Source organism: Pristiophorus japonicus, chromosome 1 (assembly GCF_044704955.1).
Source record: "Pristiophorus japonicus isolate sPriJap1 chromosome 1, sPriJap1.hap1, whole genome shotgun sequence".
Classification (NCBI taxonomy): domain Eukaryota; kingdom Metazoa; phylum Chordata; class Chondrichthyes; family Pristiophoridae; genus Pristiophorus; species Pristiophorus japonicus.
The window spans coordinates 519,153,689-519,168,985 of NC_091977.1; the positions used below are offsets into that span (position 1 = coordinate 519,153,689).

A 15,297-nucleotide genomic window follows, 5' to 3' on the forward strand; every position below is an offset into this window, starting at 1 on the left:
TGAGATGAAGGGGTTGTCTTATGAAGAAAGGTTGAGCAGGTTGGGCCTATACTCATTGGAGTTTTGAAGAATGAGAGATGGATCTTATTAAAATGTATACGATTTTGAGGGGGCTTGACAAGTCTAGATGCGGAGAGGATGTTTCCCCTCATGAGGGAATCTAGAACTAGGGGGGCATAGGTTCAGATTAAGGTGTCGCCCATTTAAAACGGAGATGAGGAGGAATTTCTTCTGAGGGCTGTGAATCTGTGAATTCTCTACCCTAGGGAGCTGTGGAGGCTGGGTCATTGAATATATTTAAGGTGGAGCTGGACAGATTTTTGAACGTTAAGGAAGTCAAGGGTTATGGTGAGCGGGCAGGGAAGTGGAGTTGAGGCCAAGATCAGATGTCATGATATTGAATGGCAGAACAGGTTCGAAGGGCCAAATGGCTTACTCCTGCTCCTATTTCTTACGTTCTTATGCCCTGATGAGAAGCAGTTAGGCATGCACCCTATCCCAAGTACTGCTGCTCATTCATGTATTCACCAAACATTTTTTTAAATTTCCACATGGAACTTTAGCTCTGAAGAATTGTAAGTGACGGTGTGCCCCTCTTCACTTTCAGAGTCAGTAACCAATTTACTCTCCTCTCCTTGCTGCAAGGCTGAAAATAGGTCTGGCTGAGCGTGAGCTGGTGTTCTGTGATGCTGAAAAGGCCAAATGAGTGTGAAGGTTGCCTAATGAAATGTGTGTATAATAGAATTTTTTATAATAGGAAATGCAAAGGTTGCCAGAAGCAGTTCATCTCATTGAGAAAGCCAGCATGATGTTCGTAGAGAATGGAACGCCCGACACTGCTGCCATGGCACTAGATCGTGCTGGAAAGTAAGAAATATAAAACAATAATAATTAAGCTATTCATGATTATATATAGTACAAAAATGTGATGCTGGCATTTAGATGAAAGATTACAAATTTCTGATACTTGCTGTAACTACCATTTTGAAGTATAATGGGAGAAATAGTCTACACCACTGCAGACTGTACATTTTACTTCTACATAAACCTCTCGGGTACATAATGAGGATTACTTTTACTGTGCAGTGCTGTTGTTACACTTGAAGATAGGTGAACAATTTATACAATAGTAACAGTGCAAATATCTTAATCTAAGCTTTAAGCAGTCTCAAGTATAGTGAATATAAAACGGCATCCTCCTGTTGAACACCGATATTCTCACTTGCATCATCACTTATAAAAACTGATTTAAAATATTTATTTAATATCTCTGCCGTACCTTTATCCTCCACAACTGGACTCTTTCCGCTTCCCTTGAATCAGTGGTAACACTCCCACCTTTGAGTCAGAAGGTCACGAGTTCATGGCCCACGCCACAAAATTGAGCACATGATCTCAGCTGACACTTCAGTGCAGTATTGAAGGAGTGCTTCACTTTTGGATGTGCTGTCTTTCGGATGAGATGATAAACTGAGGCCCCATTTGCCCTTTCAGATTGACATTAAAGATCCCATAGCACTATTCAAAGAAGAGCAAAGAGTTCTGCTGGTGTCCTGGCAACAACTCATCTAAGGTTACTTCTACAGCATCTACCTCACCTGTGACCTCTACCACCAAGAAGGATTAGAGCAGCAATGTCGTGGGAACACCATCACTTCTAAGTTCCCTTCAAGTTGCATACCATTCTCACTTGGACATTTATCGCCATTCATTCATCATCACTGAATCAGTATATATCTAACACCATTGTGGGAATACCAGCAGGACAAAGACTAGCAGTTCAAGGAGAGGGCCAACTACCACCTTCTCAGCGCAACTATAGATTGGCAATAACAGTCTTGCCAATATTGCCCACATCTTGATAAATGTTTTAAGAAGTTTTATCTCGCCTGACCTGAAGGCCTCTTTCTTTCCCTCTGATATTTTCTCTGTTTATTTCAGCTAAACCCTCTGCTTCGATTCCAACAGCTTTATTAATCCTACTCTTTCTCTCTGGCATAGCAGGCGAAGCAATCCAGAGCTTGCCTTTTTTCAGTTTAGTACGAAACTCCTTAAACTCCTTCTGTAAGACCTCAAACGTACTTTAATCTATGGTTAAAACGTGGACGAGGCTGCTCTTCCTCCTGTCCAAGAAGTTTTTCCAGCTGTTCTGTGATGTCCCTCGCCTTGACATCAGGAAGGTAGCATACCATTCGGAATTCTCAGTCATGACTGCAAAAAAAGCTGTCGATTCACTTGCTGATAGAATCTTTCACTACTAGCAATCTCCTATTCTGTAGTCTATCTGCTTGTCACCCAGGTAGTTCTGACTTTACTTGGATACATAGAATGTAATAGCACAGAAACAGGCCATTCAGCCCAACCAGTCCAATGCCGGCGTTTATGCTCCATTTGCACCTCCTCCTCATCTAACTCTATCAGCATATACCCTCTATTAGAAAAGGTTAATTAATACCCTTGTAGTAAAGGGGCCTTTAGCGAAGAGTGACCATAATATGATAGCATTTATATTGAGTTCGAAAGTGATTTATTTCAATCCCAAACTAGGGTCATAAATCTAAACCAAGCAAACTATGTAGGTATGAGAGACAAGTTGGCTAAGCTAGATTGGGAAACTACATTAAAAGGTATGACGGTAGAAAAGCAATGGCTAGCATTTAAAGAATTAATGGGGGTAAAATTGCGGTCGAAGGCTTCCTTCGTACGAACGTCTCCGACCCGAAAAAAATCTACGAAAGTACCTGGTGGTCCCAGAGGAATGTAGGATCCCGGTCGGAGGCCTAGATTTTCTGCACAGCGCATGGGGAGATGTCTTTCAAGTATGTATGTACGTACGTACGTACGTACGTACGTGTTGGAGTCACGTGGGCCTGGACCACCAATCACTCTGCCGTATTCTCATTGATAGAAATGGAAACTCCCTTTGTACGAGTTCCCTTTACTATCAATGAGAATAACCCCCTAAAACACCGAAACACAGCATAATAAATAAAACGCTCATATTTAAAATTATTTAAATGTTTTAAGAGGAAAAAAATATACTTTTTGGAATTTTTTTTTTACATGTTTTAATAGGGTTAAAATAAACTTACCTTAATGGACAGGCTTTTTAATATAAAAATTAGTTTATAAATTTAATTTTTATGTTTTAAAAGTGTTACGCTGGTAAAAGTAAGCTATGTGCCTGCTTATACCATCCGTAAAGGTTTGAAGGACATTCACTGGGCGTGAGTTGGGCAAATAGCTCAATCTCTCCCGCGTGTATGTCCTTCTCCCAGGGATGAGGAGGATCAAAAAAGCCGGTTTTCGGCACATGCGCTCCCGAAAAAAGGCTTTTGGGAGGCCTCGTCGGGTCTGTGCGCACTTCGTACGGACCCGGTGAGGTCGGAATTTCTAGCCCAATACATAATTTACAACAAATATACATTCCTTTAAGGCACAAAAACCCCACAGGAAAAGTGGCCCAACTGTGACTAACAAGAGAAGTTAGATAGTATTAGATCAAAGGAAGAGGTTTATAATGTTGTAAGTCTGAGGATTGGGAGGATTTTAGAATTCAGCAAAGGAGGACCAATAAATTGATAAAGAAAGGGACATAGAATATGAGAGTAAACTAACGAGAGACATAAAAACAGACTGTAAAAGCTTCAATAGGTATGTAAAAAAGAAAAGATTAGTGAAAGTAAATGTGGGTCCCTTACAGGCTGAGACAGAAGAAATTATAATGAGGACCTGATGACCGACATGCTAGGGTTTTGAAAAAGGTGGCTATAGAGATAGTGGATGCATTGGTTGTCATCTTCCAAAATTCCATAGATACTAGAATAGTTCCTGCGGATTGGAAATTAGCAAATGTAACCCCACTATTTAAAAAAAGGAGGGAGAGAGAAAACGGGGAACTACAGGCCAGTTAGCCTGACATCAGTAGTAGGGAAAATGCTCGAATCTATTATTAAGGATGTGGTAACAGGGCACTTAGAAAATATTAATAGGATTGGGCATAACCAACACGTATTTATGAAAGGGAAATCGTGTTTTTTGAGGTTGTATCTAGCAGAATAGATAAGGGGGAACCAGTGGATGTGGAGTATTTGAATTTTCAGAAGGCATTTAATAAGCTGCCACACATGAGGTTATTAAACAAAATCGGGCTCATGGGTTTGGGAGTAATATACTAGTATGGATTGGTTAACAGACAGAAAACAGAGAGTAGGAATAAACGGATCATTTTCGGGCCAGCAGGCTGCAACTGGTGGGGTACCGCAAGGATCAGTGCTTTGGCCTCAGTTATTCACAATCTATATCAATGATTTGGATGAGGGTTCCAAATGTAATATATCCAAGTTTGCTGATGATACAAAGCCAAGTGAAAATGTAAGTTGTGAAGAGTATGCAAAGTGACTTCAAAGAGATAAAGACACCCTAAGTAAGTGGGTAAGAACTTGGCAAATGGAATATAATACAGAGAAATGTGAATTTATCCACTTTGGTAGGAAAAATAGAAAAGCAGAGTATTTCTTAAATGGTGAGAGATTGGGTTTTATTGGCATTCAGAGGGACCTTGGTGTCCTTGTACACGAATCATTGAAAGTTAACATGCAGGTACAGCAAGCAATTAGTAAAGCAACTTGTATGATGGCCTTTATTACAAGAGGATTTGAGTATCTGCAATTATATAGGGTCCTGGTGAAACCACACGTGGAGTAGTGTGTGCATTTTTGGTCTCCTTACCTAAGGAAGAATATACTTGCCATCGAGGGAGTGCAAGGAAGGTTCACCAGTCTGATTCCTGGGATGGGGAGATTGTCCTATGAGGAGAGATTGAGTCGACTAGGCCTATCTTCTCTAAAGTTTAGAAGAATGAGAGGTGATCTCATTGAAACATAAAATCCTTATAGAGCTACGATAGATACAGGGAGGATGTTTCTCCTGGCTGGGAGTCTAGAACCAGGGGTCACAGTCTCAGAATAAGGGGTCGGCTATTTAGGACTGAGATGAGGAGAAATTTCTTCACTCGGAGGGTGGTGAATCTTTGGAATTCTCTACCCTAGAGAGCTGAGGCTCAGTCGTTGAGTATATTCAAGACAAAGATTGATAGATTTTTGGATATTAAGGGAATCGAGGGATTATGGGATAGTGCAGGAAAGTGGAGTTGAGTTAGAAGATCAGCCATGATCTTATTGAATGGCGGAGCAGACTCGAGGGGCTGAATGGCCTGCTCCTGTTCCTATTTCTTATGTTCTTCTTCCCTTCTCCCTCATACTTGCCTAGCCTCCCCTTAAATGCGTCTATACTATTTGCTTCAACCACTCCCTGCAGTAGCGATTTCCACATTCTCGCCACTCTCTGAATTCTCTTTGATTTCTTGTTGACTATGTTGCATTGATGGCCTCTTATTTTTTTACTCTTTCCCACCAGTCTTTCCTCTATCAAAACTTTTCACAATTTTAGACAGTTAGTGTTGTGTATCTGTAAAGCATGCACTGCCATGTTCCGCCACCAGGGAGCTCATCCCCTGAAGTCCCAAGGGATCCCAGCATCCCTTGGGAGTACTGTATATAAGCCAGCTCCTAAGGCCTGTTCCTCACTCTGGAATGTCTTATTAAAGACTGAGGTCACTGTTACTTTAACCTCCCTATGTGCAGCCTCATCTGTGTTAGGAACACAATAACTGGCGACGAGAATACGAATCCAACGCAAAGATGCAGCAAATTGTGGGCATCCTGGAGACGTTCTCGGAGGGTGAGGACTGGGAAGCACTATGTTGAACGGCTAGACCAGTACTTTGTAGCCAACAAGCTGGACGGAGAAGTAAGCGCTGCAAGAAGGAGAGCGCTCCTCCTCACAGTCTGCGGGGCACCGACCTACAGCCTCATGAAGAATCTTCAGGCTCCGGTGAAAACCACAGATAAGTCATATGAGGAGCTGTACACTGGTTCGGGAGCATCATAACCCAAGGGAAAGCGTGCTGATGGCGAGGTATCGGTTCTACACGTGCCAGCGATCTGAAGGTCGGGAAGTGACGAGCTAAGTCGCCGAGCTAAGGCGACTTACAGGACAAGGTGAGTTTAATGGCTACCTGGAGCAAATGCTCAGAGACTTTTTTGTACTGGGCATTGGCTACGAGACCATCCTACGAAAACTTTTGACTGTCAAGACATCGACCCTCTGTAAGGCCATTCCGATAGCACAGGCGTTTATGTCCACCAGTGATAACACCAAACACATCTCTGCTAGCACTTGTGTGCTGAATGTTCATAAATTAACTGGAACTGTGTTTGCGAGCAGAAATGTACAGGGCAGAACCCACGAGTCTGCACCTGCCAGCAAGCCTCAGGTGACCCAGATGACTGAGTCCCCAACAAAGGATGAATGCAAGTCAATTCACACCTTGTTGGCATTGTGGAGGCTTCCATTCAGCCTATTCATGCCGCTTCAAAAGGTATGTTTGCAAGAGCTGTGGAACAGGGGGCATCTCCAACGAGCTTGCAAACGAGCAGCAAGCTCTGCAAAACGTGCTAACCACCATGTGACAGAGGGAGATCGGTCCATGGTGGATCAAAGCAATTTCGAGCCTCAGAGAAGTACACTGGGTGCACACATTTTCAATGAAATGTCCACCTATAATGCTAAACGTAAAATTGAATGGCTTACCCGTAGCCATGAAACTGGACGCTGGTGCTAGCCAATCCATCATGAGTAAAAAGATGTTTGAGAGACTGTGGTGCAACAAGGCATTCAGACCAGCCCTGAGCCCCATCCACACGAAACTGAGAGCGTACACCAAAGAGTGTATCACTGTCCTGGGCAGCGCCATGGTCAAAGTCACCTATGAGGGCACGGTGCACGAACTGCCACTCTGGATTGTCCCGGGCAATGGCCCCACACTGCTTGGAAGGATCTGGCTGGGCAAAATCCGCTGGAACTGGGATGACATCCGAGCGTAATCACATGTCGATGAGGCCTCATGTACCCAGGTTCTTAATAAATTTCCTTCCCTTTTTGAGCCAGGCATTGGAAACTTTTCCGGGGCGAAGGTGCGGATCCACTTAGTCCCAGAGGCACGACCCATTCACCACAAGACGCGAGCGGTACCTCACATGATGAGGGAGACAGTGGAAATCGAGCTGGAAAGGCTGCAATGCGAGGGTATCAGTGGAATTCAGCGAGTGGGCCAGCCAGATTGTTCCAGTACTCAAATGTGATGGCACGGTCAGGATTTGCGGCGATTATAAAGTAACTATTAATCGTTTCTCGCTACAGGACCAATACCCGCTACCTAAGGCAGACGACCTATTTGCGACGCTGGCAGGAGGCAAGACGTTCACCAAGCTCGACCTGACTTTGGCCTATATGACGCAAGAGCTGGAGGAGTCTTCGAAGGGTCTCACCTGCATCAACACGCACAAGGGACTATTCATCTACAACAGATGCACGTTTGGAATTCGGTCGGCTGAAGCAATCTTCCAGAGAAACATGGAGAGCCTACTCAAGTCGGTACCACACATGGTGGTCTTTCAGGACGACATAATGGTCACGGGTCGGGACACCGCCGAGCACCTACAAAACCTGGAGGAGGTCCTCCAGCAACTGGATCGTGTAGGGCTGCGGCTGAAGAGGTCAAAATGTGTCTTCATGGCAACGGAAGTGGAGTTTTTGGGGAGAAAGATTGCGGCGGACGGCATTCGGCCCACAGACGCCAAGACAGAGGCTATCAGGAACAAGCCCAGGCCACAGAATGTCAAGGAGCTGCGGTCGTTCCTGGGACTCCTCAACTATTTTGGTAATTTCCTACCGGGGTTAAGCACCCTTTTAGAGCCCCTACATGTGTTATTGCGCAAAGGTGAGAACTGGGTATGGGGTAAAAAAACCAAGTAATTGCTTTTGAGAAAGCCAGAAACATTTTATGCTCCAACAAGCTGCTTGTATTGTTTAACCTGTGTAAAAGATTTGTGCTAGCATGTGTCGTGTCGTCATACGGAGTCGGGAGTGTATTACAAGCTAACGTTGCGGGGAAGTTGCAACCTGTCGCCTATGCTTCCAGGAGCTTGTCTAAGGCCGAGAGGGCCTACAGTATGATTGAGAAAGAGGCATTAGCGTGTGTGTTCGGGGTAAAGAAAATGCATTAGTACCTGTTTGGCCTCAAATTTGAGCTGGAAACCGATCACAAGCCCATCACATCCCTGTTCGCTGAAAACAAGGGGATAAATACTAATGCCTCAGCCCGCATACAAAGGTGGGCACTCGCGCTATCAGCGTATAACTATACCATCCGCCACAGGCCAGGAACCGAGATCTGTGCGGATGCTCTCAGTCGGCTACCATTGCCCACCACGGGAGTGGAAATGGCGCAGTTTGCAAACTTGTTGATGGTGGCGCAGCCCGAAGACTTTTTGATGGTCATGGAATCGTTTGGAAATGATATATCACCTGTCACGATCCGCCAGATTAGGACTAGGACCAGCCAAGATCCTCTGCTGTCCCTAGTAAAAAACTGTCTACTGCATGGGAGCTGGGCCAGCATCCCCGTTGAAATACAAGAGCCAATCAAGCCGTTCCAGCGGCGAAAGGACGAGCTGTCCATTCAGGCAGAGACTGCCTGTTGTGGGTTAACCGCAGAGTGCTACCAAAAAAGGGCAGGGAGACATTCATCTCGGATCTCCACAGCACACACCCGGGTATAGTAATGATGAAAGCGATAGCCAGATCCCACGTGTGGTGGCCCAGTATCGACTCTGACTTAGAGTCCTGTGTACGGCAATGCAGTGTATGTGCTCAGTTGAGCAACGCGCCCAGAGAGCCACCACTAAGTTTGTGGTCCTGGCCCTCCAGACCATGGTCGAGGATCCATGTCGACTATCCGGGCCCATTTCTCAGTAAAATGTTCCTGGTGGTGGTGGATACTTTTTCAAAATTCTTGGGGCATTGGAACCGGTTCTGGGGGAGGTGGGACCAGTACAAACCGGACGGTCTGCACCTGGGCAGGTCCGGAACCAATGTCCTAGGGGGAGTGTTTGCTAGTGTTGTTGGGGAGGAGTTAAACTAATATTGCAGGGGGATGGGAACCTATACAGGGAGACAGAGGGAGACAAAAAGGAGGCAAAAGCAAAAGACAGAAAGGAGATGAGGAAAAGTGGAGGGCAGAGAAACCCAAGGCAAAGAACAAAAAGGGCCACTGTACAGCAAAATTGTAAAAGGACAAAGGGTGTTAAAAAAGCAAGCCTGAAGGCTTTGTGTCTTAATGCAAGGAGTATCCGCAATAAGGTGGATGAATTAACTGTGCAAATAGATGTTAACAAATATGATGTGATTGGGATTACGGAGACGTGGCTCCAGGATGATCAGGGCTGGGAACTCAACATCCAGGGGTATTCAACATTCAGGAAGGATAGAATAAAAGGAAAAGGAGGTGGGGTAGCATTGCTGGTTAAAGAGGAGATTAATGCAATAGTTAGGAAAGACATTAGCTTGGATGATGTGGAATCTATATGGGTAGAGCTGCAGAACACTAAAGGGCAAAAATCGTTAGTGGGAGTTGTGTACAGACCTCCAAACAGTAGTAGTGATGTTGGGGAGGGCATCAAACAGGAAATTAGGAGTGCATGCAATAAAGGTGCAGCAGTTATAATGGGTGACTTTAATATGCACATAGATTGGGCTAGCCAAACTGGAAGCAATACGGTGGAGGAGGATTTCCTGGAATGCATAAGGGATGGTTTTCTAGACCAATATGTCGAGGAACCAACTAGGGGGGAGGCCATCTTAGACTGGGTGTTGTGTAATGAGAGAGGATTAATTAGCAATCTCATTGTGCGAGGCCCCTTGGGGAAGAGTGACCATAATATGGTGGAATTCTGCATTAGGATGGAGAATGAAACAGTTAATTCAGAGACCATGGTCCAGAACTTAAAGAAGGGTAACTTTGAAGGTATGAGGCATGAATTGGCTAAGATAGATTGGCTAATGATACTTAAGGGGTTGACTGTGGATGGGCAATGGCAGACATTTAGAGACCGCATGGATGAATTACAACAATTGTACATTCCTGTCTGGCGTAAAAATAAAAAAGGGAAGGTGGCTCAACCGTGGCTATCTAGGGAAATCAGGGATAGTATTAAAGCCAAGGAAATGGCATACAAATTGGCCAGAAATAGCAGCGAACCTGGGGACTGGGAGAAATTTAGAACTCAGCAGAGGAGGACAAAGGGTTTGATTAGGGCAGGGAAAATGGAGTACGAGAAGAAGCTTGCAGGGAACATTAAGGCGGATTGCAAAAGTTTCTATAGGTATGTAAAGAGAAAAAGGTTAGTAAAGACAAACGTAGGTCCCCTGCAGTCAGAATCAGGGGAAGTCATAACGGGGAACAAAGAAATGGCAGACCAATTGAACAAGTACTTTGGTTCAGTATTCACTAAGGAGGACACAAACAACCTTCCGGATATAAAAGTGGTCAGAGGGTCTATTAAGGAGGAGGAACTGAGGGAAATCTTTATTAGTCGGGAAATTGTGTTGGGGAAATTGATGGGATTGAAGGCCGATAAATCCCCAGGGCCTGATGGACTGCATCCCAGAGTACTTAAGGAGGTGGCCTTGGAAATAGCGGATGCATTGACAGTCATTTTCCAACATTCCATTGACTCTGGATCAGTTCCTATCGAGTGGAGGGTAGCCAATGTAACCCCACTTTTTAAAAAAGGAGGGAGAGAGAAAGCAGGGAATTATAGACCGGTCAGCCTGACCTCAGTAGTGGGTAAAATGATGGAATCAATTATTAAGGATGTCATAGCAGTGCATTTGGAAAATGGTGACATGATAGGTCCAAGTCAGCATGGATTTGTGAAAGGGAGATCATGCTTGACAAATCTCCTGGAATTTTTTGAGGATGTTTCCAATAAAGTGGACAAAGGAGTATCAGTTGATGTGGTATATTTGGACTTTCAGAAGGCTTTCAACAAGGTCCCACACATGAGATTAATGTGCAAAGTTAAAGCACATGGGATTGGGGGTAGTGTGCTGACGTGGATTGAGAACTGGTTGTCAGACAGGAAGCAAAGAGTAGGAGAAATGGGTACTTTTCGGAATGGCAGGCAGTGACTAGTGGGGTACCGCAGGGTTCTGTGCTGGGGCCCCAGCTGTTTACATTGTACATTAATGATTTAGACGAGGGGATTAAATGTAGTATCTCCAAATTTGCGGATGACACTAAGTTGGGTGGCAGTGTGAGCTGCGAGGAGGATGCTATGAGGCTACAGAGTGACTTGGATAGGTTAGGTGAGTGGGCAAATGCGTGGCAGATGAAGTATAATGTGGATAAATGTGAGGTTATCCACTTTGGTGGTAAAAACAGAGAGACAGAATATTATCTGAATGGTGACAGATTAGGAAAAGGGAAGGTGCAACGAGACCTGGGTGTCATGGTACATCAGTCATTGAAGGTTGGCATGCAGGTACAGCAGGCGGTTAAGAAAGCAAATGGCATGTTGGCCTTCATAGCGAGGGGATTTGAGTACAGGGGCAGGGAGGTGTTGCTACAGTTGTACAGGGCCTTGGTGAGGCCACACCTGGAGTATTGTGTACAGTTTTGGTCTCCTAACTTGAGGAAGGACATACTTGCTATTGAGGGAGTGCAGCGAAGATTCACCAGACTGATTCCCGGGATGGTGGGACTGACCTATCAAGAAAGACTGGATCAACTGGGCTTGTATTCACTGGAGTTCAGAAGAGTGAGAGGGGACCTCATAGAAACGTTTAAAATTCTGACGGGTTTGGACAGGTTGGATGCAGGAAGAATGTTCCCAATGTTGGGGAAGTCCAGAACCAGGGGTCACAGTCTAAGGATAAGGGGTAAGCCATTTAGGACCGAGATAAGGAGAAACTTCTTCACCCAGAGAGTGGTGAACCTGTGGAATTCTCTACCACAGGAAGTAGTTGAGGCCAATTCACTAAATATATTCAAAAGGGAGTTAGATGAAGTCCTTACTACTCGGGGGATCAAGGGGTATGGCGTGAAAGCAGGAAGTGGGTACTGAAGTTTCATGTTCAGCCATGAACTCGTTGAATGGCGGTGCAGGCTAGAAGGGCTGAATGGCCTGCTCCTGCACCTATTTTCTATGTTTCTATGTTTCTAAAATGGATTGAATGTGAAATAATGTCGGGAAGCACCGCCACCGCCACCATTGAAAGCCTGAGGGCCATGTTTGCCACCCACGGCCTGCCTGACATACTGGTCAGTGACAACGGGACATGTTTCACCAGTGCCAAATTTAAAGAATTCATGACCCACAATGGGATCAGACATGTCACCTCAGCCCTGTTTAAACCAGCCTCCAATAGGCAGGCAGAGCGGGCAGTACAAACCATCAAACAGAGCCTTAAAAGAGTCACAAAAGGCTCACTCCAAACCCGCCTGTCCCGAGTACTGCTCAGCTACCGCACGAGACCCCACTCGCTCACGGGTGCCCCCGGCTGAGCTACTCATGAAAAGGACACTTAAAACCAGTCTCTCGCTGGTTCACCCCAACCTGCATGATCCGGTAGAGAGCAGCAGGCAGCAGCAACAAAATGTAAATGATGGTCGCGCCATTGTGTCACGGGAAATTGATCTGAATGACCCTGTGTATGTGCTAAACTATGGACATGGTCCCAAGTGGATCGCGGGCATGGTGATAGCTAAAGAAGGGAGTAGGGTGTTTGTAGTCAAACTAGACAATGGACAATTTGCAGAAAACACCTGGACCAAACGAGGCTGCGGTTCACAGACTGCCCTGAACAAGCCAAGCAGACACCACCTTTTTCGAGCCCACAACACACGCCCAAAGGATCAACGACACCACGCCGGACCAGGAAATTGAACCCATCAGCCCAGCAAGGCCAGGCTCACCTAGCAGCCCTGCAGGGCCAACAACACGCCAGCCCAGCGAGGGCACAGCCAACACACCAGAACAGACATTTGTACCAAGGCGGTCCACCAGGGAAAGAAAGGTTCCCGACCGCCTCACCTTGTAAATAGTTTTCACTTTGACTTCGCGGGGGTGGGGGGGGGGTGATGTTGTGTATCTGTAAAGCATGCACTCCCATGTTCTGCCACCAGGGAGCTCATCCCTGAAGTCCCAAGGGATCCCAGCATCCCTTGGGAGCACTGCATATAAGCCCCTAAGGCCTGTTCCTCACTCTGGAGTGTCTTAATAAAGACTGAGGTCACTGTTACTTTACCTCCCTGTATGCAGCCTCATCTGTGTTAGGAACACAATAGTTAGGTCACCCCTCAGCCTTCTCTTTAACAGAAAGGAGACCTAGCCTGTTCATCCTTTCCTGATAGTAATGTACAATGAAAAGATGCTTTATAACCCTAGATATTTATTCCTTGAGAGCAGCATTACGGGAACTTAATAATAATTGTCACATGGAAGGGTCTCAAGTAATCATTCGTTCCCTCCCTCTGCACTGGATTAAATCATGGTTCCAATGAGGAACGAACATTGTTCTAAATTACAGAACTACCCAGTATCTGTGTTGGTACGTTTTATAATAATATTAACAGATAAAAAGGCAATGCCAGGTTATGAAACGGGGTAAAAACCTTTTTGTTCTGTTTCAGGCTGATAGAAAATGTAAACTTGGAAAAAGCTGTTCACCTTTACCAACAGGCCGCTTCAGTGTTTGAGGTAAGTTGCGGATAACTATAAAGACGAATTAAATTGCTGGTTTAAAAATCCAGATTGTTTTTTTGCCTTTTTTTTCCAGTTTGTATTTTTAGCATCAAAAACCTGGAGAAAATCAGGGGTAGAAATCAGCCTAATAAAAGGATAAGTTCAGAGAAAATCAATAATAATTCAGTTTTATTTTGAACGTCAGTAAGCCTCAGAAAATAAGACTGACCAGGCACAATTAAGCTAAATTACAACTCGTAATTATTTACATCGTTCACAGAGACCACTTTTATGGGACTCGATGACAGTTCCAAAAATCCTGATAGTTGCATTACAATATGTTTGCCAAGATTGGTTCTTCTGGAATCTTCAATGTAGTCAAGTCTGGAAAATATTCTGTCAGCATCAGCTGAGACAGATAGGATACTGAGCATGAGAGAAGTGGGTAAAATGGGGTTTCTTGGAATAATCCAAGACTAATTTTTGTTGGTTTTAAACAGCCTCTGAGCAATATGATCAAGTGAATTTACCACAAGCTGCTTCTCTTCCCGAATTTGGTGTGGAAAGTTGGGTCCAGAGATGTGTGAATATCATGCTAGTGATGTTATTTCCCTCATTGCGTACATACATCATCACATACCATGACTAGCAAGGTGCGTGCACATCTCGGAATTCCCTAGAATCAGGAGATTTCCCCTGTTTGCGACCAGAATTGGGCAAAAATCAACAACAAATTGCATTTATATGGTACCTTGATGTCATCAGGCCATGGCTTTGATATGTTAATTAGGCCCCGTCTGCCTTTTGAGGGTGTTTCGAGTTTCGTCCATTGCCTGATTTCTGCATTTTACAGAAATGAGGGTCGGAGTAGAATCAGGATGCCTGATATTTTAAACTCCCTGCCAGTCAGGAGGTTGGCGGGGAATAGGCTCCCAAGGGAGCAGTTCATATTGATTCATTCAAGTGCAAATGAGAAAGATTTCTTTTGGAAAATGTTATTTTGGATTCAGTATAGGAGTAATTATAGACATGATGTGTGATTTGTGTAGCATACTTGAGAGGAACAGGTGACTTTGGCCCTATGGTTCCTAAAGCTCTCCACCTCTGGTATTTTCTTCTGGTTATATCAGTGTTTGTTGTAGACTAATTAGTAGAGATTGATTGCTATGATTAGCCAACTTCTCAATTATTGTTGTATCGTGCGACTACCTGGATGGTAGAATGCGAACTAGATGGACCATGGTCTTTTTGTCTAGCAGTTCCCAATACTGGCAGTGGAGGATTCCAGGAAAACGGTGTAGAAGTAGAGCTGAGTGTTGAGTGGAAGCTGACCTGATGTCTGCAGATGGGATCCATCCTTGGTAGACTCCAAGTGTAGTAGTGTGGGTTGGAAAGATGAGCCATTGCTGGAGATATTCTTGCGGTGATCGAATAGGTGAGAGTGGAACCAAACTAGGGCATCCCATTGAGCTGGCCGGCTGGGAATAGGCATGGAGGAGGATTGTGTGGTCGACTGTGACAAAGGCTGCAGCGCAGTCGAGGAAGGAGGTCACAGTCACAGATTGTCACTCATGACTTTAGACAGGTTTGTTCCAATGCCTATCGAGGTAGAAACCCGATTGGATAGATTCACAAAAGGGTGGGTAAG

General features: G+C 44.9%; 1 protein-coding gene across 1 annotated transcript in view; it reads left to right on the forward strand.

Moving 5' to 3' along the window:
• Positions 1-15,297, forward strand: part of napgb (N-ethylmaleimide-sensitive factor attachment protein, gamma b) — a 53,529-nt gene that overhangs the window by 26,709 nt on the left and 11,523 nt on the right. The window contains exons 6-7 of the mRNA XM_070896204.1: positions 758-867; positions 13,598-13,664. Of these exons, the coding sequence (XP_070752305.1) occupies positions 758-867; positions 13,598-13,664 (177 nt within the window). The remainder of the gene's footprint in view (positions 1-757; positions 868-13,597; positions 13,665-15,297) is intronic.